This window comes from Felis catus, chromosome B2 (assembly GCF_018350175.1).
Source record: "Felis catus isolate Fca126 chromosome B2, F.catus_Fca126_mat1.0, whole genome shotgun sequence".
In the NCBI taxonomy this organism is placed as follows: Eukaryota; Metazoa; Chordata; class Mammalia; order Carnivora; family Felidae; genus Felis; species Felis catus.
This window is the reverse complement of record NC_058372.1, coordinates 39,724,449-39,745,043: the sequence shown is the minus strand read 5'-3', so window position 1 is coordinate 39,745,043 and position 20,595 is coordinate 39,724,449. Positions and strand designations below refer to the sequence as shown.

Sequence of the window (20,595 nt, the reverse complement as noted above, 5' to 3'; positions counted from 1 at the left end):
AGATCATTACAGTTGAAAAAATCAGTAAGAAAACCTTTTCCTGGCATTCCATGCTGTGTCCCCCTCCCCTCCGCCTCTGGGCGTCCCCTCTCTCCCCTGGCCACCAAACTCATCGAAAGAGAGACCTCACCTCTGCCTTCATCTCACTCCACACACTGACTACCTAGCTCATCCCTGTCCTTGGAAACTGCTGTCCGAGGGGGCCAGAGGCTTCCCGTTGCCAAGTCCATGGATGGGCCTTGTAGCCCATGAGTCCCATCATTGCCTCGGGACTGCCCTCCCTCCTGCCTCTTCTTCCTCCCCGGCCCCGACCATCTCTGCCTTCTTTCACAGCCGTGCCTCTTGCCCTAGGGCCCCCAGCTCTAGAATGAATTATCAGTATACTCGAAGCCCCCTGAGTGCCCCTTCCCATCGCATTCCCCACCTTCCCCAGAGAGGCAGTGACCTGAACTTGTTATCCATCTGTCCTACAAGTCACTTAAATGTTCGCTACATGCACATACACCCTTACATGACATATGGCATTATTATGCCTGTTTTCAAACACTATGTAAATGGCAATACTCTCTCCATATCTTTCTTCCCCTTCCTTTTTTCCCTCTCAAATGTACCCCACGGATACAGGCAGGTCTTATGCATTCCCTTTCTCTGCAGTTTAATATTCCACGTGAGAATGTGCCACACTTGGAATAGACCTTTAGGACATACCCAGCTGAGGCCATTCTGGACCTTTCTTTCGGGCAGCAACCCAGTCCCGTCTTCTGTTCCGCCGTTGTTCAAAAAGCCTCCTGCTGGCATTCTCCGGAGCACCCTCCCTATTTGGGACTTTGCTGCCTGCCACCTGCCAATACGGGTGGCCACCCGGTTGGCCCCCGAGCCCCAACATTTCACCCAGCCTATCCTCCCCACACCTACTTTCTCTCCAAACGGGACACGGATCCGTCACTACTTTGCTCTAAGCTCCTCCTGGGCATGCTGCCCCACGCCCCTGGCTTGGACCCCCAGCTTGGCCTGTGGGACCCCCTCACCGCCTGGCTCTCCCACCTTTCCAGTGTCATCTTCCAGTACCGCAGCCCCTGGGGTTTTCCGGCCTTTCCCCGAACATCCGAACCGGTCCCACCCCTGCCTTGACTCACGTATTGGCCTGCATGGCAAGCTCTCCCGTTGTCTTTCCTTCCGGGCTCCTTGTAAGCCTAATCTTCTCCAAGAGCCCTTTCCTGAACGCCCTTCGAAGACCAAGCACGTAGTGCTGGAACCACTTGGAAGCCTAGCCCGCTATGTGTTTATTTAAATACGAGACTGTCCCCCTCTGATGGGAGCTCCTCAGTGACGCGGGCCACCCCTTGAAGCTTCTTCGGCAACCTCAGCAGCGTCAGCACTTGCGGGACACGAACAGGTGCAAGCTTGGTGCGCGTGCTTCGTATCCGCTGTTCCTCTTAATTCTCTCCTGAACCTTCTGCGAGGTCAGGGCTCCTCACCACGTTAGAGATAAGGAAATCCGGCTGCAATTCACCTGCCCGCGGCCTCGCCCACTGCCGCAGGATGTGGATGTGCCCCGGCAATGGATAGTGGCGGGCTGGGCTGCTGGCGGCCCCCTGGACTCCCTGCCCCTGCCTCTCCCGCCCCGATTGAACCCTTTGTCTCCTGCCCCGAGCTCCAGCAAAGCTCCGCCGCAGACCTAAAACGTCGCTCCTCTCCCCTACATTTCGTCTCCCTACATCCCAGCCTCTCTGCCAGGGCCTCCTCCAGGAGCACTCTGGTCCCCCTCACCCCCCATGGTGATCGGCATCCCAGACTACATTTTATTAACAGCTATTATGTGTTGTGGGCCTAATATGTGTCACTTTTCCTACACAGGAACAGCAAGCCAGAGATGATTATCCGGCTCCAGTCTTACAGATGAGGAAACGGAAGCCCGGCGAGGTCACGAGGTTTCCCAAAGCCACAGAGCCAGCAAGTAGCGGACGCAGGATTTAGACCCTCGTTGGGCTGACCCCCGCAGGACCTGAGTTTTCTTCCTCGGAGCACCGGGTGCTCAGCCCATCTCCGTCAGGTTCTCAGCCGGAGAACCAGCTCTCTGAGAGCAGAGACCCCTCCTGGAGTTCTCTGGTGTCCACCCACCCTTACCCACCCCACACGCTTGGCCCGTCCTAAAGCCCAGGCAGTGGCCTGAGGTAGACAGTCCGAGCTCCCGGTTCAAGAGCGGGAGGGGCACTGACCCCTAGTGCGGCTACAGGCCTTCTAGTCCGGGCCGGAAGCTCCCGAATGCCCATCCCACCTCTGCACTACCTGCCCCCACCCCCAACGGCCCCCACCCCCCTGGCCCCGGCCCCTCCTGGCTAGGACACAGGGCCTTTCAGCCCTGGCTGCCGCCATGACCACCTTCTCGGGAGGGGCTGTTTTTCTAAACTTTTGATCCCAGGAGGGAGGCAGACTGCAGGTGTGGAGAGGTCCTGGGCCTGTGTGATGGGACGTCTCTGTGACTACCGTGTGGTATGTGTCCCTGCCCTGGGTGTCCACAGGCTTAATTGCAGGCTTTCGGGGTGGAAGGGACCTCTCGGTGTAAACATAGCTCGAGTAGCGAGGGGCACGTGTGTGTGCCCGTGTGCGTCTGCACACGTGCTCAGGTGTATGCTTGTGTGTGGTCGTCGTGAATCCCCCACCTCAGACAAGGGCCTCTTTGTGTTCCCTGCTCAGACTCTCTGCTCCTTCAGAAGGCCCCCGGTTGCTTATTTTTATAGGGCGTTCCAGTCCTTCTCTCTCCCGTTCCCTCTGTCCCACAGTGGCTATTCCAACAAGCCCCGACTTACCTCATTCTGCCGAGAGAAGAACGGGAGCTGAGGGGCTCTTACCTCAGTTTCCCCCTTGGGAGTCTCCAAGAAGGTGGCGGGGGGGGGGGCGCGGGGGGGAGAAGGCAAAGCAAATAGTGTCACTAAAACGCTGAGACTAAGCCACCGAGCCTCCCACCACAGTATGCCTCATTCTCAATGCTTTGTCTGTTAATCTCTTTGATTCCTGGGTCTCAATGTCCTCATCTGTAAAATGGGGGTAATCATGGCATGTAACTCAGAGGTGTTGCGGGGGGATTACAGGAAACATAAAGTGTCTAGAATTGTGTCTGGCACACGAGAGCCCATTAAATGTTAGCAATTACCATTAAACATCTTTATTGAGCCTGTCTGCCCGGTATACTAGTCTTTAGAGACGACTTCCTTCTAGATCACTCAGTATTTCTCTTGCCTTCTCCCATTTCTGTTCAGGAGACTGCGTAGGTCACCGAGTTGGAGAGGTCCGCGAAGTCCCCACTCAACGGACCGAACCCTTTTCTGCCCTGGGCCAGAGGGGTGAAGGGTTGTTGTTCTCACCCTAGACAGAGCCCGTCCTCCCCACCTCCTCAGACCCGCAAGTTTGCCCAAAGGAGGAGCCCAAGGTCAGCTTTGGCTAAAGCGCCCTCTGCTGGCCGCTGGCAAAAGACCTTGAGCAGGGGTAGACACTTCATGGTAGAGGCAGGGAAGAGCTTTCTGAATGCGAGGGGGACTTCTGTCCGGTGCAGAGCCCAGACCCCTACCTTCTCATCTCCAAAACAGCCCTTTTTTGTTTGTTTGCCAGCCTGAGAACGGGCTCAGCAGATAGCCTCCTGTCTCCCCACCAGGGCAGAAATGCTAAGACCAGGATAAGCTGCCAGCCAGCTCTGACCACCTGCCCCCAACTCCCTGAACAGGAGGAAGGAGAGACAAGACCACACACACAGGGCATCCTGACAGCAAAGCACAATGAAGGGCTTAGGGGGTTGGTTCTTCTTTTGAAGAAGGTAATGGGAGAGGGCCCCACGTGGAACCTGGGAGACTAGAGAGAAAATGGGTTATTGGGTTGTAAGCCCAGTGCACTCAGAAGGTGGTGGCCCACAGCTGTCTCCTGTTGCTCATATTGTAAGCCCCTCTCCTTCTCAAAGCCCGAGATAGGTCCTCCCTCCACGTCCAAGTGCACTGGCCAGACATTTGCTGTACCTCTGGCGGGGGGGGGGGGGGGGGGGGGGCGGCGGGAGGGAGGAATTAAAAACAAAAACAAAAAACAAAACTCTAGTTGAAGCAGAAGAACACAAGTTAGACTGCGGGAAGGACTGTCCTGAGAGCGAGGCTGGGTGTAGTCTTGTCGCTTTAGTCTCTGGGGCTAGTTTGGAGGACAGAGACCTTGGTCTCCCAGGGTGGACTAAGGGAGCTGGGAGCTTGGCGCAGACACCCCAGGATTCTCTGGGGCTTTGTAGGGGGTTGGTGGGTCCCCGAGGGGAAGTGGCCGCAGTGAAATCGTGGGGGATTGTTTTATTACATTGCAGGGGATGCTGCTGTCCCCAGACTACACACGCAGCCACTTCTCCTGGGCTGGCAGCCTCCACAGAGGGCAGGGAGGGCCACACGACGGCACATCGCACTGCTGCTTCTTGATACGGTGCTGGTGGGCAAGTCTGTGGGTGGAGGGTTCGGGGCGGGGGGGGGGGGCGCAGATTCAGACTCCAGGCCGAGCTCCCCTGGCCTGACCAGCCCAGGCCATCTTGAGATGCCGGGAGGAGGTACTGGGAATTCACCCCAGGCTCTATGCAAGTGTCCAGGGGATTAGGGCAGGGGGAGGAGGTGGCCTGGACAGCAGTGAGAGAGAGAAAACAGGGGGAGAAAGGCAGAAGGTGACAGACAGTGGTCAAAAGCACTAGGAAAGGACAAGGCAGTCCTGAGACAGAGAAGTCAGTGAAGACTCCCATTTCCAGATCCTATATCCTTTCCCGCCCCACTTGCTCCCCCACCGCCAGCTTCGTTTTTGGAAAGTTCCAGCAGTTTGGTGGCAAGGGCAACAGATTCCAACAGGGCTGCTTTCTCCACACCTACTCCTCTACCTCCCGGCGCCCGCCCAGGTACACACATTCTGGGGGCTCCTGCCCCAGGACAGAGGTCTGGGGGCCTTGCCCTCAAGAAGGAAGTGTTTGGAAGGTGCTCGAGGTGCTGAAAGAAGGGAACTGGTAGGCGACCCCGGTGGGTGCTGGGCACTGAGAAGGCCAGAGGGGGTCCCCCGTTGGGGAAGGACCAGGAAGTGCTGTGGGATGGAAGGCCAAGGGAGGTGTCAGGACACACGTTCGGGTTCACAGCTTCGATTTCCTTCCCTCCCTCCTCTAACCATCGAGGGCACCCCTACCTGTGGGTCAGGCTAACCCCCTTTCCTGGCAGAGACAACCAGCACTACGACACGGACAGGGCACACAGCGGCAGGCCTGCACCCACTAACAGCCACCGCCCCCCCCCCCCAATGCATGTGCACACCCAGGCCCCTATCCAGGCCCCCACGGAGGCCAAGCAATGGGCCCAGAAGGGCACCTGGGCCTGCAAGCACAGGTCTCCAGGGGTGGTGGTCCTGCAGCAAGGATCGTCTCCATCCCCGGAAGAAATCTCCCTGCTGAACCTACCCTTGAAGGAAGGGGTGGGGGTGGGCAGGAAGGAACAGTGACTTTGGGAGAAAAAATGATGGAGAGACCTGGTTTGAAAGAAAATACCAGAGAACACCACCAGGGTGACAGTGGAAGAGGCAGGCGGGAGCTGCTGACAGGTTCCCTGCCCCCCCACCGCATCCCCCCAGCCCCCATGTCCTGGTCTGCTCATGCACTCCCAGAAAGCACCCCTAAGGAGCCCCCGCTGTCCACAGGGCCTCCTTCCCCCGGCCCCTCAGAGGAATCTTTCCACTTCAGTGCCTTGCCCCCCTCACCCTGGTGACACACGCAGGGCCCGGTGAATAGAGGACGTTTAATATTTCTGTGCTGGTCAAACAGAACACAGGTGGGGAGTACATAGGGGAGGGGGCGGAGGGCCCCCTGCCTCTCAGGAGGGGTGGCTTGTGAAGGGGTGTATGTGGGGGGTTCTTGGGAAATAGTCCAAGGAGGTCTTCTCAGCAAAGGGGCCTGGCCTGGGGTATCACGAGCATCCAACACACCCAGTCCATGGCCTAAGTCGGGGTCCCCCATAGGGGGTCTGTGGAGTCTCACTTCTTTTCCAGCTCCTTTGCTGGAATCCACACTCCCAGTGTGATGGGGGACTTGGTCCTAGCGAGGGGTCTGGAGAGCCCCCAGGAAGCAGCCCAGGGTTGGGACTGGGGCTCAAGGCCCACTGCCCGAGGAGAGGAGAGCCCCTCGGGATGCTGAGGGCAGCACACCTCCTTCCCTCTGCCCTTGGACCTTCCTCCTGGCTGGCTAAGAGCAGAAGTGGGGGTGAGCAGGGCCCCCAGCCTCTACTGAGTCCCAGGGTCCTCAGGGTGGGGTGGAGGAAGGGTGGAGAGAGGGTCTGGGCCACCAACAGACACTGTAAACTTTGGTTTAAAACAATAACTTAAGTGGAGGGAGGGCTTCCAGCCTGGGGCTAGGGGCGGGGAGCAAGGAGGGTGGGGGTGGGGGTGGGAGGCCACAAAGGAAAAAGCCAACAAAAAGTTTTGGTTTTTGCTTCCGGCATAAGAAAGGTCTTTGGTCATTGGTTTAACTGGGGGTGGGGAGGGGGGCTGAGGAGGGGTGAGGGAGGACTACCATGAGGGGACCTGTAGGCTGGGGGTGACCTGTTGGGTCACGGCAGTCACCTGCCCCTCAAGCCTGGTCTCGGCCTGGCCTCTCCCGTGACAGAGGCAGGATGCTTCCTGGGTGGCACTGGCAGCTTCAGCCTCGAGGGCCTCGCGGCTCCCCCTCCATCGGCCCACCCGGCACAGACCTCTGCGAGGAAGCCAGCACTGGGCCTCTTCCTCTGCTCCCTGGTGTGTGGGGGGCAGCCGAGGGGCACCCAGTGAATGGGGTGGAGGCCCAGTTCAGCCTGGGTTCCTGTCCGGGAGCGAGGCAGCCTTGCTCTCACAGACCCCGCAGGGCAGCAACACCCCAGCTGTGTGGCTCTTGAGTGGGCACAGCTCAGGGGGCCCGTTTCTTCTGGGGATGGTCTGGAACGTCAGCTCCCCCCTGGGCCCAGGCCGGGGCAGGGGGAGGAGGTGGGGGCTGGGGAGATTTCTTCACAGTACGGAAAAGAAGGTGAAAGGGGGCACAAATTAGGAAAAGGGGGGGGGGGCTCTGGCCAGAAAACACTGCCAGAGCCAGGTGCGAGGGGCCCTGGGTTTGAGAGGGGTGGCTTAGCCCCGCCTGCGGGTCTCCATGGTGCTGAGGGGCCCTGTAGGGGAGAGCTGGTGGGGGAGGAGGGCCCTGCTGCTGGTGGTTGGGGGGAGGCTGTATTCAGATGTAGGGGAGGGTCTGAGGAAGGGTCTGGGCCCTCCGATTCCTCTGCCGGTCCCAGACCAGGGGTTCGGTGTCCCCTCGGGGGCAGGACCGTCGCTGCCCCCGAGCGTCTGTCAGTCAGGTCACGTTGGGAGTTGCTGGCCCAGCCTCCCCCACCCCCCCCATCTGAGTCCTGGAAGTGCCTTGAGGTTTGGGCGGGGCTGAGGAGTGGGGGTAGGTGGGGCCTGGGTTCCGGAGGGAGGGGTCTCACCCCTGCCCTGCCTGCCCCTAGAGGCCCTTAGGACAGTTCCTCTCCTGGCAGCTCCTCCTCCAGGTCCCTGTCTTCTGGAGGCCCCGCGGTGCTGGGGTTGGGGGGGCCCAGGGCGGGGCCTGGCCGCCGGTCTTCCTCTGCCTCGGCCGGCTCCTCTTTCACCTGCACCTGGTGGCTGTGACAAAAGGGATCGTGTGGGCACCCGGGGGGGGGGGGGGGCTGTTCCCCGGCCTCCACAAACACCCAGAATTTGGGGGTGCAGTGGGGTGCCCGCAGCTCACTCCCCTAGGACCGCATCATCCCTGAGCCACTGGCGCCTGACGTCTTAGGTCTGATCTCCCCCAGAGCTCTCCTCCCAGGAAGGGGGATGTTGGGCTGGGCAGCGGTCGCCTCTGATTGGGGAGAAGACAGAGAACAGGGGGAGAGGAGGAAGGAGAGGAGGAAGAAAGCAGGAAGGACGGAAATAAAAAGGAAGCGGAGAGAGGAGAATGAGAAGGGAGAGGGGAGGAGGGGCACCATGGGAAGGGAGAAAGAAAAGTCACTCGTCTGGGAAGACAGGTGTGTGGGGGGGGGTGTAAGAAGATAGAGACCCCACCTGCAGTGGTGTCTGAGGGGCCCCGGGGGTGGGGGATCCGTGCTGTGTGCTCACCTGTACTGGGGTGGGGAGAGGCGAGGGGGGCTGCTGCTACCATTGCTGGGCAGCGGCTCCACGGAGGCGCCCACGTCGTCGTGGCTGAGTGGAAGGAGGCTGCTGGCGGAGCCCGGGTTCAGCATGCCAGGGCTGTTGAGGAGGGGGAAGCTGCTCTCGGCCAGGGCGGCCTGGAGGGCACAGGGTTGACCCCGTCAGCCAGCCCTATCCAGGCAGGTGCTGTCCCTTCCGTGTCCCTAGAAAGCCTCCAGGGCGTCCTGTGCTGGCAGATCTATCTTGGCAAGTCCCCAGCCCAGGCTCGGCCTTTCCCACACATCACCTCTCCCCTCCCAAGGCCAGACTGTGACCCTGACCCACTGCCTCACAACATTCCCGGGAACCTGGGAACGTGGGCCTGACCCATCCCTTCCCAGGAGGCAGAGGGCCCCGAGCCTGACGAGCCAGAGAAGGGGACACGGCTGATTATGCCGACCTCCCTCCCTGCTTTGGTGCCCCGAGTTGGGGTGGGGCAGAGGGCTGGGGTTTGGGCCCCTCGGAGTGGTCTTCCCCCTCCCAAGCCAGATGGGAGCTCTGCAGGGGAGAGTGGACGAAGGGCAGTATGTGTGGGCAGGACAGCAAGAGGGCAAGAGGGAAAAGGGCTCCTGTCAGGGCGCACTCACCTGGTAGCTGGCGTTAAGTGCTCCGTAACTGAGGCCCGAGATCATGTTCTTCACCAGGGTGGGGCTCCTGGAAGACAGAGAAGGCAGTGCTCTGTTCGTTCCTTCAGGCCTTGACCCTGACTGGGTCCTGCCTTGTGCTCGGCGATATTCCATTCCTGATGCTAGGAGGCTACGGCACGGTCAGCAGCGTCTGCCGAGCCCTGGGTGGGCTCCATCGCCCTCAACCCTCACGCTGACCCGGCATGGCGCGTCACGTGCTGACAGCCCCCTTCCCGGGCCCGGGGCTCTGGAACCTGGGCAGTGTCTCAGAGCCCGCAAGTGGGAACGGGGGTCCCTCCCGATGCCTGTCTTCACATCATGCCACCCCAGCAGTTCTTCTCTGCTGTCTCCATTTCCCAGTGCTTGGCGGACCCAAGCTAGAGCCCTGACCTCCCCAGTCTGTAATATCCACGCTATCTTGCCATACGGAATCGTGGGACATCTAATAACCCAGGGGCTTGGCTGGGCTTGTCCCCAGGTGCTCCACGCCAAAGGCTTGTCTGCCCAGGAAGGGGTTCAGGAGTCGGGTCAGGAAAAACCATGGCTCAAGGCTGTCCCTCTTCCATAGCAATTAATCCCCTACCCCCCATTTACAGAGCATCTAAGGGAGGTTAAGGAACTGACCCAAGCTCACCCAGCCAGTGAGACGCAGAGGTGCATCTGAATCCAGGTCTTCTGACCAAGTGGGTAAAGAGACGTAAAGATAATCCCCCCATGTTTGGAGGGGGGCACTCAGAAGGGGATGGCTCTCCTTCCCTTTTCCAGGCCCCAACCCTGCCCAGCCCCCACAGCTGAGTGGGGTGGAGAGGCTCTTTTCCCAGGAGAAAGATCTTCGAGGGCAAAAGGCATTCACACAAATAGATATCCACCTACTTGCCTCACTTCTCTCCCCCTCCCAACAGGCCTCTGGCCCAAGAAGCACGGGCAAAGGGTGGCCCGCATGAGGGACATCTGGGGTGGAAAGGCCACTGGGTGTTGGAAGGGAAGCCAAGGGGAGGTTTCGACCCGCCCCCAGGTTCCTCAGTTTCCAATGAAAATGATGCATGCTAGAGTGAACGCAAAAGGTGGGAGTTCGGAGACCCAGCTCTGCTGTGAATCTGCAGTACGGTGTGACCTTCCCCCAGCCCCTTGCCCTCTCTCGGTCTCCTCTCCCTATAAAACACGGAGGTGGGGCCTGGGGTACTCAGAGGTCAGCTCATCCTGTGATGAGATAGGGGAGTACGACTCTGAGGCTGGCAGCCCCCTCACCAATGGCCACCTAGCTGGCATCTGCCCATGTCCCAGCTCCAGCCATGGCTACTTTGGGTCTCTGTCTCTGGTGCCAGGTCCCCCTAGGCTCCTTCCCCTCAGCCAGAAATAGGGACAGAATAAGACATACATGTCCTCTTTCTGATCACCTGTCACTTCCAGATTCTAGGCTCCCCACCCCCAAAGTGGGAAGGACCGGGTTCACATGGGTGTCCTGGAGAAAAATGGGGGGTGACCTGGTCCACGCCCCAGGCAGTTGCCTCTGCTCGGGGCTGGGCCAACATACCCCGTCATCTTTGGCGGCCTCCGTTTCTGATACTCGCGCTCATCCACGGTCCACACGGCGCCCTTGACGTTCTCCACGCGCACGAAGCACTTGTGCAGGCTGAGGTTGTGCCGCACAGCATTCTGGGGGGTGCGGAGACAGGGCGGGTGCTCAGAGGCCCCTTCCCCACTCAGGCAAGCGCACACAGCAAAGTCCCTGTCCCACCATGTCCCACCTCCCCTGGCCCAAGGACAAGCAGGCTGCCCCAGGGAGGAGTCCCAGCCAGGGGCGAAGGCAGGCCTCTCTCCCGCCCTTGACCCAGGGACTGCCAGGGTCCTCAGAGCCCACAACCCATTTTACGATCTGCTCCCTTCTCCCTGCCATCTTTTGGAAAACCCTGTCTACCAACTAAATGCTATCTAGGTAGTAATAATTTGTTTTCCCGGCAGCATTGATCAGACACACGTAGCTGTCACTTGGGGCTCCTGATCACCAGGAGATCACACTCGGGCCCTGGCACATCAGTGACCTGTTATCTCAGGTGCATGCAGAATTTCCACTAGGCTTTAGAAGTTCTGGACATAAATCAGGAACCCTCGCTGCAACCTTCCTCAATCTCTAGGAGTGTGGGAACCATGACTTTGAGAACAGACAGCTTATTAAGAGCATGAGGTAAACAGCAGGCCTAATGCATACTTGTTGAAATACACGGGGAGAAAGGAGAGCACGGGTTTAGTAGCTGGGAGGCAGGAAGAGGAGAGAGAAAAGAGGAAAAGTCACCTTGTCGCTCCCACCTCCTCCTGGCAGGGTAACTTCAGGAATTGAGGCCATCTGAATTGTAGGACACTTGGGTGAGGGCGGGGGTGCTTGGCCCAATTTCCCCCGGGGGGGGGGGGCTAGACGAGGGCCCTAGCCCACCCACTCCCCGCATGGCCCTCAGTCCCGTCTCTGTGCTCTCCTCTCTCGGCTTCGCCCCCCCAGCCCCAGCCATCCCTGTCCCTGTTACCTGTCCTCCCTCTGCTTCCCCCGCCTTGTCCCCATCCTCGTCTCCTCTTTACATTTCTAAACGGGGAAGAAAGCCGGCAGGGCGGGCAGCCCGTGCCCCTGGAGATCCCCTCTCCCTCTCTCCCTTCCAACTCTTGCCACTTGCAACTGGCCCGATTTCATTACCAATTTTAATTTGCCTCTAATTAAATCCTGTGTATTTTTCCGACTCGCTTGCTAATCCACGAGGGAGGCGGGCGGCTGGAGTGGAATCTCTTGGAGCGATAATTACAAAGGGCCTAATCACGCCGGGGCTCCTGCCTCGGAATAAATTTGCCCGCATTACGGGGCTCCGATCCTCCGCTTTGCAAATGAGAATGACCCCAATTTCCGAGGATGGCCTCACCGGGGCTTTTTTCCCTCATTTCGAAGCCTGATTCGTGATGAGAGACTAATTCGTTACGCTGAAACATTAACGGCAATTTAAGGGGTCTGGCGGGGGGCTGCGTAAACAAAAGGACGGGCCCACAACACGGGCCCTGAGAGGGAATGGACACAGGGGGCGGGCTGGTGAGGACCACTGGCTTGGCAGATGGCAGCTCCGTCCCCGGATGAACGGCAGCTGGCCTGGCCCACGCTGGTGCCCGACCCTTCTGCCCTGGTCTGAAGTGGACAGCAACTCAGGGTGTGGGCCAGAAAGGGTGAAGAGGGAGGAGGGGACGAGATACAGTTGGGAAGAGGCGGGGCCTCAAGGGGCAGACGAGTGGGTGGAAAGTGGAAGGGGAACAGTTGGGTGTAGACAGGGTACGTTTCCTGAGGAACAGGGATGAAGCCTGGCTGCAAAAATCCTGAGGGTGAAAGTGGACCTCGAGCAGGGACAGATTCTACTGTGCCACAGGTAGGGAGGGCACAGGTAGTGCCCTAAGTGGCAGAGACAGCAGCAGGGCACTAACTAGGAAGGTCAACTGCTCCCCCAGCTCCTGGTGTCGCACTGGGACCTACACTAGGTGAAGGGGGTGGAGGTGAAGACCTGGGAGTGAGAGACACACGACTGGGATGACCCTGGCTGGGTGACGACTAAAGGTGGCATGGGAGGCCAAAGGCACTGGGCTGAAGGGGAGGGGCTTCAAGACGGTCATTGAGGGGTTTCAGGAAGTCCCCCAAACCAGCTCCTTCTGATCTCAAGAAAGGACAATGGGGTGATACAGTTAAGAGAACAGGAAAGGAGGGTAGGTGGCTGAGTGACACTCTGCCCCCAGAAGGAGGTTGTCTTATGAAGTGAGGCTCTATAGTCTCACCCCAAAGACAGAAGATTAATCTGCATCATTAACATAAACGTTAGATAAAAACTGTAGTGATCCTTTATGTTTGCATAGAACTCTTATCATTCATAAGACCAGGCATCCAAACTGGCCTAGAGGTTGGAGACCGGGCTAGGTGGTCCCCACAAGGCCCTGCTGGCTCAGGGAGAGGGCAGGACTGTGGTTGGCAGGAAATGACATCATTCACAGCCAATCAGAGCAGCTGTCCCAGCCCAACAGCCTCTTTCCCAAGCTTTGGGAATTGGGCACAGGGATACGGAAGGTCATAGAGCAGTGTCTCCTGCTGCAGTTAGCACATTTCGGGGCAGAGGAGACCGGGCCTTGTGCAGACCCCACCCAATCCGGCACTGGTGGGGAGGGGGCCTCAATGACACTTGTTGAAACCTAGAGGGGTGGTGGGGAGGTAGCCTGTTTTGCTGCACTTTCCAAGCTGGCCAGCAGGGGGACTCAAGAGCCAGGGATCCAATTAAGGTTCTGAGACCCAGGGACTCTTTCCCGGGTGTCTAACTTTCCCTGCAGGGTGCCAACAATCCCTTCTCCTTTCCCCTCCCCCTTCCCAGTTTAGATATCACCTCCCCACTCTGCTGCACAGACCCTCATACTCTCAGCCATCTCTCTCTCTCACACACACATACACACACACACACATCCCCTCCTGGCTATGGAAAAACAAATAGCTGAGTGCCCCAGTCCACATCTCAGTGTCCCATTTTTCTAGGGTCCCTCTCTTCCCTGCCTCTGGTCCCCTGAGAACACTCTATGGCTGAAGGTGTTGAAATGACTAATTGGATCGAGACAATTATCTTCCTGCCGCCATGGCAGAGCTGGGGAGAGGGTGTGAGCGCCTGTGTTTGTGCCCCAGCACAATCTATGGGTCTTGCTTGGTCCATCCACGTGTCCGGGTCTGCACACAGCCCACCCCACCCTACGCTTCAGAACATGTACCTTTAGCCAAGGTACCCAGACCCTTAGGGTCTCTTGAGGGTGTAACCTGGCTCTTCCTAACAGGCTTGGGCATTACGGACTCCTGGAGGCCCTACTGCATGGGGCTGGAGTCTCTGGGGCCTGTCGGGGAGCACTCCAGAGAAAGGAAACTTTCTTCCCAGAAGGAAGGCAGCACAAGGCTGGAAAGGAGGGAGTATTAAGAAGCAGTTTGAGAACATACTATATAGCCCATGCTGAAAAGTGGGGGTGGAGGGGCCCATGGTGCGGCCTGGGCCCTGCTGGGGCCATTTCTGTAGAACTGCCCCTCCGAGGGGACTAAATGTTATGCACCCTTGGTCTCAAAGGGAGGTGGACATGTCCAAGGGTGACTGGGGCCCTTGGGAAGGAGGAAGGAGCATGCCTCACCTTCCAGGTGGCAGTGTTTCTCCGGAAATAGGCGAACATCCTGGTGAACCAGTTATAGATCTCATTCAGGGTCAGCTGCCTGTCGGGGGTTTCCAGAATGGCCTATGGGCAAGAGGGAAGCAAAGAGACCCTTAGTCTGGGCCTCGAGGGGTCACAGGCCTGTGTTCTCTCCCTTTTGCCTGGTCCAACTCTCACCCCGAGGAGAGAGGACACCCACTACAGAAGCCTGTGGGACAAGAGAACTGGTGGGTGCCTGTCGGTCCCCTGATGGGAGCAGGCTGGTTACAGCCCAGCCAGGGGCCAAAGAAAACACGAGCCTCAAGGGCTACGCACTTGTGCAAGCAGCACATGACTTCCTTCTGGAGGGAAACTGGTTTCAAGCACCCCTGCCCTGGAGTGGGAATGAAGCAGTGTTCCCAGGAAAGAGATGTCCTCGGGGTGGGGGCCGTTTGGAATTTATCCTAATTTTGGCAGAGAGCACCCAAAGCATGAGATGGGGTATGTGAGGATGTGTGTGCCTGCGTGTGGAGATCAGAGCAAGCGGACGTACGTGTAAACGTACGTTAAGCATTAAGGACATGAGGGAGGGAACACAGGGGTGTGTGTGTGTAAGAGGGTTGGGGGGGAGGGGGAGAGGGGGCAGGCAGACAAAGGGCAAGCCTATGAGAAAATAATCTCCTAGAAGTGTATGTACATGGGAGTGAGAGAACGATTGACAGTGGGTATGAGCAACAAAAAATGCGTGTGCCCCCAGAGACATGTCTGCACCAGCAGGTGCTGAGGCAAAGCCTGTGCCAGAGGCCGTATGGCTGGGAAGGAAAACCCACGTGCCAGGACAGGACAGGTGTGGGAGGGGAAGTCTCTCCTCTGGCCCTAGGACCCTCCTGGAGGCTGGGGCACTGAGGGTGTGTGTGTGTGTGTGTGTGTGTGTGTGTGCGTGTGTGTGTGCGTGTGTGTGTGCGCGCGCAGCCTGTGTGCCCTTCCCACCCCCTGTACCATCCACACTGACCTGGCGGATGAGGGAGGCGTAGGTGAAGGGGGGCCTGACGTCGGCGTTCTTGTAGAACTCGTGATTCTGGGCCAGCTCTGGGGGAGACAGGCAGAGGGTGAGGTAGCCAGCTGGGGAGTCCGGCTTGCGGGGGAAAATGACCCTCCCGGCAGTCCTTACCTGAGGAGATGGGGGAGCAGAACTTGTCGCTGCTCCTCCGCCGGGCGGGGCCCCCGCTGTGCAGGGAGGCAGAGCTGAGGCCGGGGGGCCGTAGGGGGGTGACAGGGGCAGCGGCCGAGGTGGGGGGGTGCACGAGACCATCTGGGAAGGAGTCTGCTGCAGACACGGTCACCTTGGAGAATGAGGAGGAGCCAGGGACCGGGTTCAGCTGTGAGCAATGGGGCGGGTGCTGAGACCAGCGCCAAGGGTGGGGGTCCCGGGAGGGCCGCAGGGAGGGGTGAGTCACTCACCGGCTGGCTGAAGGGCTTGGGCTCAGAGGGCCGCATGTGCAGGTGCGCCATCATGGCCTGCAGCCTCTCACTCTCCTTGGCGAGCTGTGAAGAGGCGGGAGGTGGGCAGGGGCTGAGCCCCAGGGGCCTCCAGTCCTCTTCCCCCTCCACCAGACACCCATAAAAACCCCTATTCCCACCACCCCTCTCCTCCACACCTCAGGGGTCCCCTACTGCTGGAAAGCCTCAGCTCCGCCCTGCCCCTTCATACCCTCAAGGCCAGGGCCTAGGGCCACCACCCACTGCATAAAGCCCCCCCCCCCTTCTCCCCCACACTGTGTGTCCCAGGCTCAAGATCAGCAAGCTGCTACAAGTCAGGGGCCTCCTTCCTCATGGCACAGGCCTTTTCTCCCCATCGAAGGCAGAGGCTGTGGTTGAACAACACCCAAGTTCAGTGGCACTTGTGTGTGAGAGGGTCCTCGCGCAATGAATGGAGACGTGGGAATGGATGAATGATTCATTCACCCCCATTCATAAATTCAATAGATCTTTCACAACTGCCCTCTCATGGCAGGGCGCTCTGCTAGGTGCCGGAGGGAAATGGGTTTATGCTGACTGGCTGCCTGACCGACTGCCCTGAACGGGCTTCAGAGTGCATGCTCGGGAGACAGACTGCCTAGGTTCTAATCCCACTTGGCCACCCACTGGGTCAGTGACCAGAGGCAAGTTTCTTCACCTCTCTGGGCCTTAATTTTCCGTATCCGTAGAGTGGGGATGGTAATAGTACCTGCCACATGAGGTTGTTTAGAAGATTCCTCGAGTTATACAGGTAAAGTATTTAAACCAGCCCAAAGGGCGTGCTCAACGTGTTAGCTGTTAATGTTTTTATTGTTTTTATAAGGATGGCACTCTTCTGGCCCCCCCCCCCCCCGGATTTGCTCAGAATCAGACTGCGATCACCTCATGACCTTGGCTATCAGGAACTAGAAAGCAGAAGATGACCCTTCCACGAGACCCTCTAAGCCCCTCCTGGAATGTCAGTGCTGTAGGTGGGGCAGGGCCCGGAGGTCCCCAGGTCCCCTGCAGCGCACACCTGGATCTCCAGCTGTTGTACCACCTGCATCTGCACCCGGCACTGGGCTGTGCTCCGGTCATCCAGGGCGTGCTCTGTGTTGAGGTGTCTTGGGGGAGGGGGAGGGGGCAGAGAAGGGAAAGTTGGGCCTGGCTTTCCAGGTGCTACTACCCCCGCCTGCCAACCCCCCCCCCCCCCCCCCCCCGCCCCACCATCCCATGCTCTAATCCCACCCACGGCCTGGAAAGTAGACAGACCGAGGAATACAACGGGAAAGAGGTGGGAAAGAAAAAAACACCAAACAAAACAAAACAAAAAACGGGGCAACGGGGCAACGAAGGAAGCCGCCTTCTCGTCAGCCTCCTTTGATGTCTTTGCTAAAATCGCAGCTACAGAGAGATCTAATTGCAAATGAACTAATTAAGTAAACCTCTGACGAAGCGTGAAAACAATTTGTTTGACCCTGATGCTGCAAGGGTCTGGGAGACAGCGGAGTTAATCAGTCAGTGACAGAGCCTGGCACGGCTGTGGCAGCTGGCCGCCTGCTGCCAGCCGCCTGTCCGCCTCCCTCCCTGCCTGTCCACCGGCCTTCCGGCCTGTCACCAGGCCATCAGTCTCCGGGGCTGAGTCTGTGGGGAAGCTGGGGAGGGTGGCGGGGGCGTCCTCTCCTGCTCCTCACACCCCCACCCCGCTGAGCTCTTGACAGCCTGGGGATGGGGTACACAGAGGCTGCAGGCCCTGCGACATATTGGCGGGGGGAGTGATCAGGGAGCTGGTGGGGGCAGGGAAGGAGCTAGGTACCCCAGGCGTGAGGACAGCAGGACAGCTGGCGGCTGGAGGCCCAAAAAGGGGCAAGCTAGGTGGCCGGCTGGGGAGTCAGGGGCCCCACGGAAAGGCTGCTGGGGGTGACACCTACTTGATAAACTGGCCGAGGTCTTCACACAGGGTCTCGCAGCCTGGCCACTTACACTCTCCGTGTCCGTAGAGGGGGTGGGAGCCTGGCGTCTCCTCATGGGAGGAGCTAGGAGAGCAGGAGGGAGGCAGTGGTCAGGGACCCTAAAGACTCCAACAGCCCTGGCTCCCCCCGGCCGTTGATGTTTCTGTCCCTACTATGGGTTTCCCAGAAGCCGGGAATAATTTCGTGTGCCCTGGGAGAGGGGTGAACATCCAGAACCCAGCTCCACCTCCCCCCCAATCCCTGGGGCTCCAGGGGCACCCCGGGGGCAGGGGCAGGTGTGCAGCACCCTCTCCCAACCTGGGCCCCGCACCTGTCTCTCCGAGGTGTGAGCACAGTGGGCTGTCCGTTGGGCAGGGTGTGGTGGGAGAGGGGGGGTGAAACTTTGGGGGGGGCGGCAAACGAGGTAGCGGTGGTGGCTGAGCCAGTGAGGTCCAGCCCCTCCTGCTTGACGCTGTCCTCGGCGGGCTGCCCGGGGGCACCCTCGCCCTTCCACAGCTGGGGCAAGTCCGTCGGGCACACGGCTGCTGCGGGAGAGAGAAAGGCGGGAGGCTGGCAGAGCCCCCGGAGAATCCACGGGGCTTCCCACCTCACCCCAGGGGAGCGGGGGGGGGCCAGGTCAGGCGGCGGGGGGGGGGGGGGGCGCACTCACCTTGCGGGAGGGTCTGGAGGGGCCCTGAGGCTTGGCTGGGCTGCAGGCTGACCAGCCCCTGTCTCTGCAGGTTGAGCAAGTGCTGCTGCTGCAACTGTTGCATTTGCAGGAGCTGCTGCTGGAAGGCCAGCTGCTTGTTCCCCAGTGCCTGGTGGGGGGCCCGAGGGGGCGTGCAGAGAGGGGTGCCATCGGCCGAGGGCGAGCCGTCTGGCCCCCACCCTGCGGCCACCCCCTCCCAGGGCCTGTCAGCCCCCGGAGCTGTGGGAGCGGCGTCCGCGGCTGCCGCCTCTCTGCTCCCGGCCCAGCTTCCATAGGGCTGCATGCCTCCTCGCAGTAAACACACGCACGCACGCACGCACGCACGCGCGCAAACACACACAGCGGACCCAGACACGCAGCACGACGCCCTCCCTGCTCCCGCCCCCCTCCTTCCGCTGCCTCAGCTCCCCGCACCGCAGCTGTGCTCGCCTGGAAAGGGGGGGGGGGCTCTCATCACAATGATCGATGAGCCTGTCAGACTCCGGGGGCCACTCCCGCCTGGCGGGCACCCTTCCCACATGCCCGGGTGCCCCCCTTCTGCGCTGAGGAGGGGGCCTACCCCCTCCAGCTCCTCTCCTCTCCTGCTTCTTAGATACAAGGAATCAAAGAGTCTGACGAGACTTTCAAAGATCGGCATCAGCTGGTCATTGGGACCCAGGCCCAGGGAAGAGCCACATCGCTACTGCTCAGTGGCACGCTTGCTCGCTGTACGGGAGCTCGGCTCTCTCCCTCTCTCTCTGCCCGCCTCCCCCCCCCCCCCCCCCCCCCCCCCAGTTCTTCACACAGGCACTGACAAGTCGGGCCGTCAGCAAGTCTTTTCTGAGTCCCAGGAGCCAAGCAAGTCCTGGGTGCTTGGGAGGCAGGGACGGCTCTGCCTGCCTGCCTGCCCTGGGGGTGGGGTGGGGGGCTGGCTATTCAATAAACCCAGCCTAGAGATAATGCAGAGAATGCAACAATTACAAGACTGTTGAGGGGGAGGCTGCTGGGCTTTGGGAAATGACTAGGCATCACCAGGGCAGCCTTCTGGGAAGAGGCAGCTCAGGACTTGGCTGTGGTTTGGCCAGCTGAAGGGGAGGCTCATGTCTAGGGCATGGAGGGAGAGCCAAGGGGCCTGGTATGGAAGCTCAGGAGACGCGGTGGCCCAGATGAGGCGAGGGGATGCAGGCTAGGGAGTTCTCTGGAGGGGAAGGGCAGGATATGACAAGTGGCCGAGGCTGGGGCAGGGCTGGGGGGGGGGGGGCGTGCAAGTGGGTAGGAAAGGGGCCGACAACAAAGCAACCGGTCATGAGCAAGGACCGTCGGACGCTCATACACACATCTACACGCCTGTGTGCGAGGAACACAGCAGGGCTTAGCTTTCTGCTCTCATTAATCCAACAACACAAGGGCACAGCCAGCCCTGCCCAAGCCCCTTACCTCTTTGGGTTGCTGCTTCCCAGCCTGCTGTTGGGTGAGGAGCTGTAAGTGGAGCTGCTCTTGCTGCTTCTTGTAATATTCCTGCAGCTGGGTGGAGGGTTGGGGTGGGAGCGGGGGGAGGGGGGAAGGGGGTGGCAGGGGTGGGAGTGGGTTACCACGGGTAGGGGACTGATGACCCTACAGCAACCCCAGCCTGCTGTTAACTGGGATCCTGGAGGCAGAAGGAGGGAGTCTCACCGGGGCGGTGACACAGACACCCCGCAGGGAGATGTCTGCTCTCCCTAGTGGGCTCTGAGGGTCCCCAGCAGGGCCTGGATGGAGAGGCGGTGGAGAAGGGAGAGGGGGCTTCACCCCACAGCTGTGAGCCCTCCCTGCCTCTTGGTGGGTCTCCTGAACAGGTCACAACAAGGTGCCAGGAGGTTCCAGTACTCTGCCCTTCCCTGGGGTTCTGGATATAGAGGTGGGGTCCGTACGAGGAGGAGTCTGGGGGTGCTGCTGTGGGATAGGCCTGACCTCTGACCTGTCCCCAGCGGCCCTGGAGGAATGCAGACCAGTCCAGCCTGAGCAGTCTCTCTGGTTCCTGCCACTGCTTTGGCCAGCAGTGATGTTGGCAGTAAACAGGGTGGGAGATGGGAAGCCAGCACCTACCCTGCCCCCCACTCCTCTCTTAGACTTCCCAGCTGCCCCGGGGCCAGACTCACCTGCTGGAGCATGAGCGCTTGTTGCTGCTGGAGCAAGGCCTGCAGCTGTGGGGGTGACAGGATCTGCTGCATCTGTTGGGGGGTAAGCATCTGCGGCGACATCATGGCCACCGACACGGGCACCTGTGGGATTTGGCCCCATTAGCCTGCTCACCTCGATCCCACCCACAGTATGGCGGCATGGACTGGAGTGAGACTGCCTGGGTTCGAAACCTGGCTCTGCCACCTGCCAGCTGTGTGTCTTGCGACAAGTGACTTACCTCCCTGTTCTCTGTTTTCTGGTGGCTGAACAGGAAGGAGCGGTCAGTAGAACCCAT

General features: G+C 59.7%; 2 protein-coding genes across 11 annotated transcripts in view; one reads left to right on the top strand and one right to left on the bottom strand.

The window, feature by feature from the left end:
- Positions 1 to 265: 265 nt before the first annotated feature.
- On the top strand, positions 266 to 3,180 carry LOC123385364. Its single transcript, XM_045057529.1, has 2 exons — positions 266 to 1,396; positions 1,858 to 3,180. The coding sequence occupies exon 1, from the start codon at positions 368 to 370 to the stop codon at positions 1,289 to 1,291; it is 924 nt and encodes a 307-aa protein (XP_044913464.1). The 5' UTR covers positions 266 to 367; the 3' UTR covers positions 1,292 to 1,396; positions 1,858 to 3,180.
- A 2,584-nt stretch (positions 3,181 to 5,764) lies between these two features.
- Positions 5,765 to 20,595, bottom strand: part of FOXP4 (forkhead box P4) — a 51,141-nt gene continuing 36,310 nt past the window's right edge. The window contains exons 4-18 of one of the 10 annotated variants that reach the window (XM_023253953.2): positions 20,279 to 20,401; positions 19,578 to 19,664; positions 18,123 to 18,270; positions 17,784 to 17,997; positions 17,432 to 17,536; positions 16,537 to 16,624; positions 15,465 to 15,548; positions 15,175 to 15,382; positions 15,016 to 15,092; positions 14,007 to 14,108; positions 11,131 to 11,181; positions 10,372 to 10,493; positions 8,799 to 8,865; positions 8,140 to 8,309; positions 5,765 to 7,665 (exon numbers count right to left, since the gene is read on the bottom strand). In XM_023253953.2, the coding sequence (XP_023109721.1) occupies positions 7,518 to 7,665; positions 8,140 to 8,309; positions 8,799 to 8,865; positions 10,372 to 10,493; positions 11,131 to 11,181; positions 14,007 to 14,108; positions 15,016 to 15,092; positions 15,175 to 15,382; positions 15,465 to 15,548; positions 16,537 to 16,624; positions 17,432 to 17,536; positions 17,784 to 17,997; positions 18,123 to 18,270; positions 19,578 to 19,664; positions 20,279 to 20,401 (1,794 nt within the window). In that variant the 3' untranslated portion in view covers positions 5,765 to 7,517. The other 9 variants (XM_006931702.4, XM_006931700.4, XM_023253954.2 and 6 more) reach the window with 9 other exon arrangements.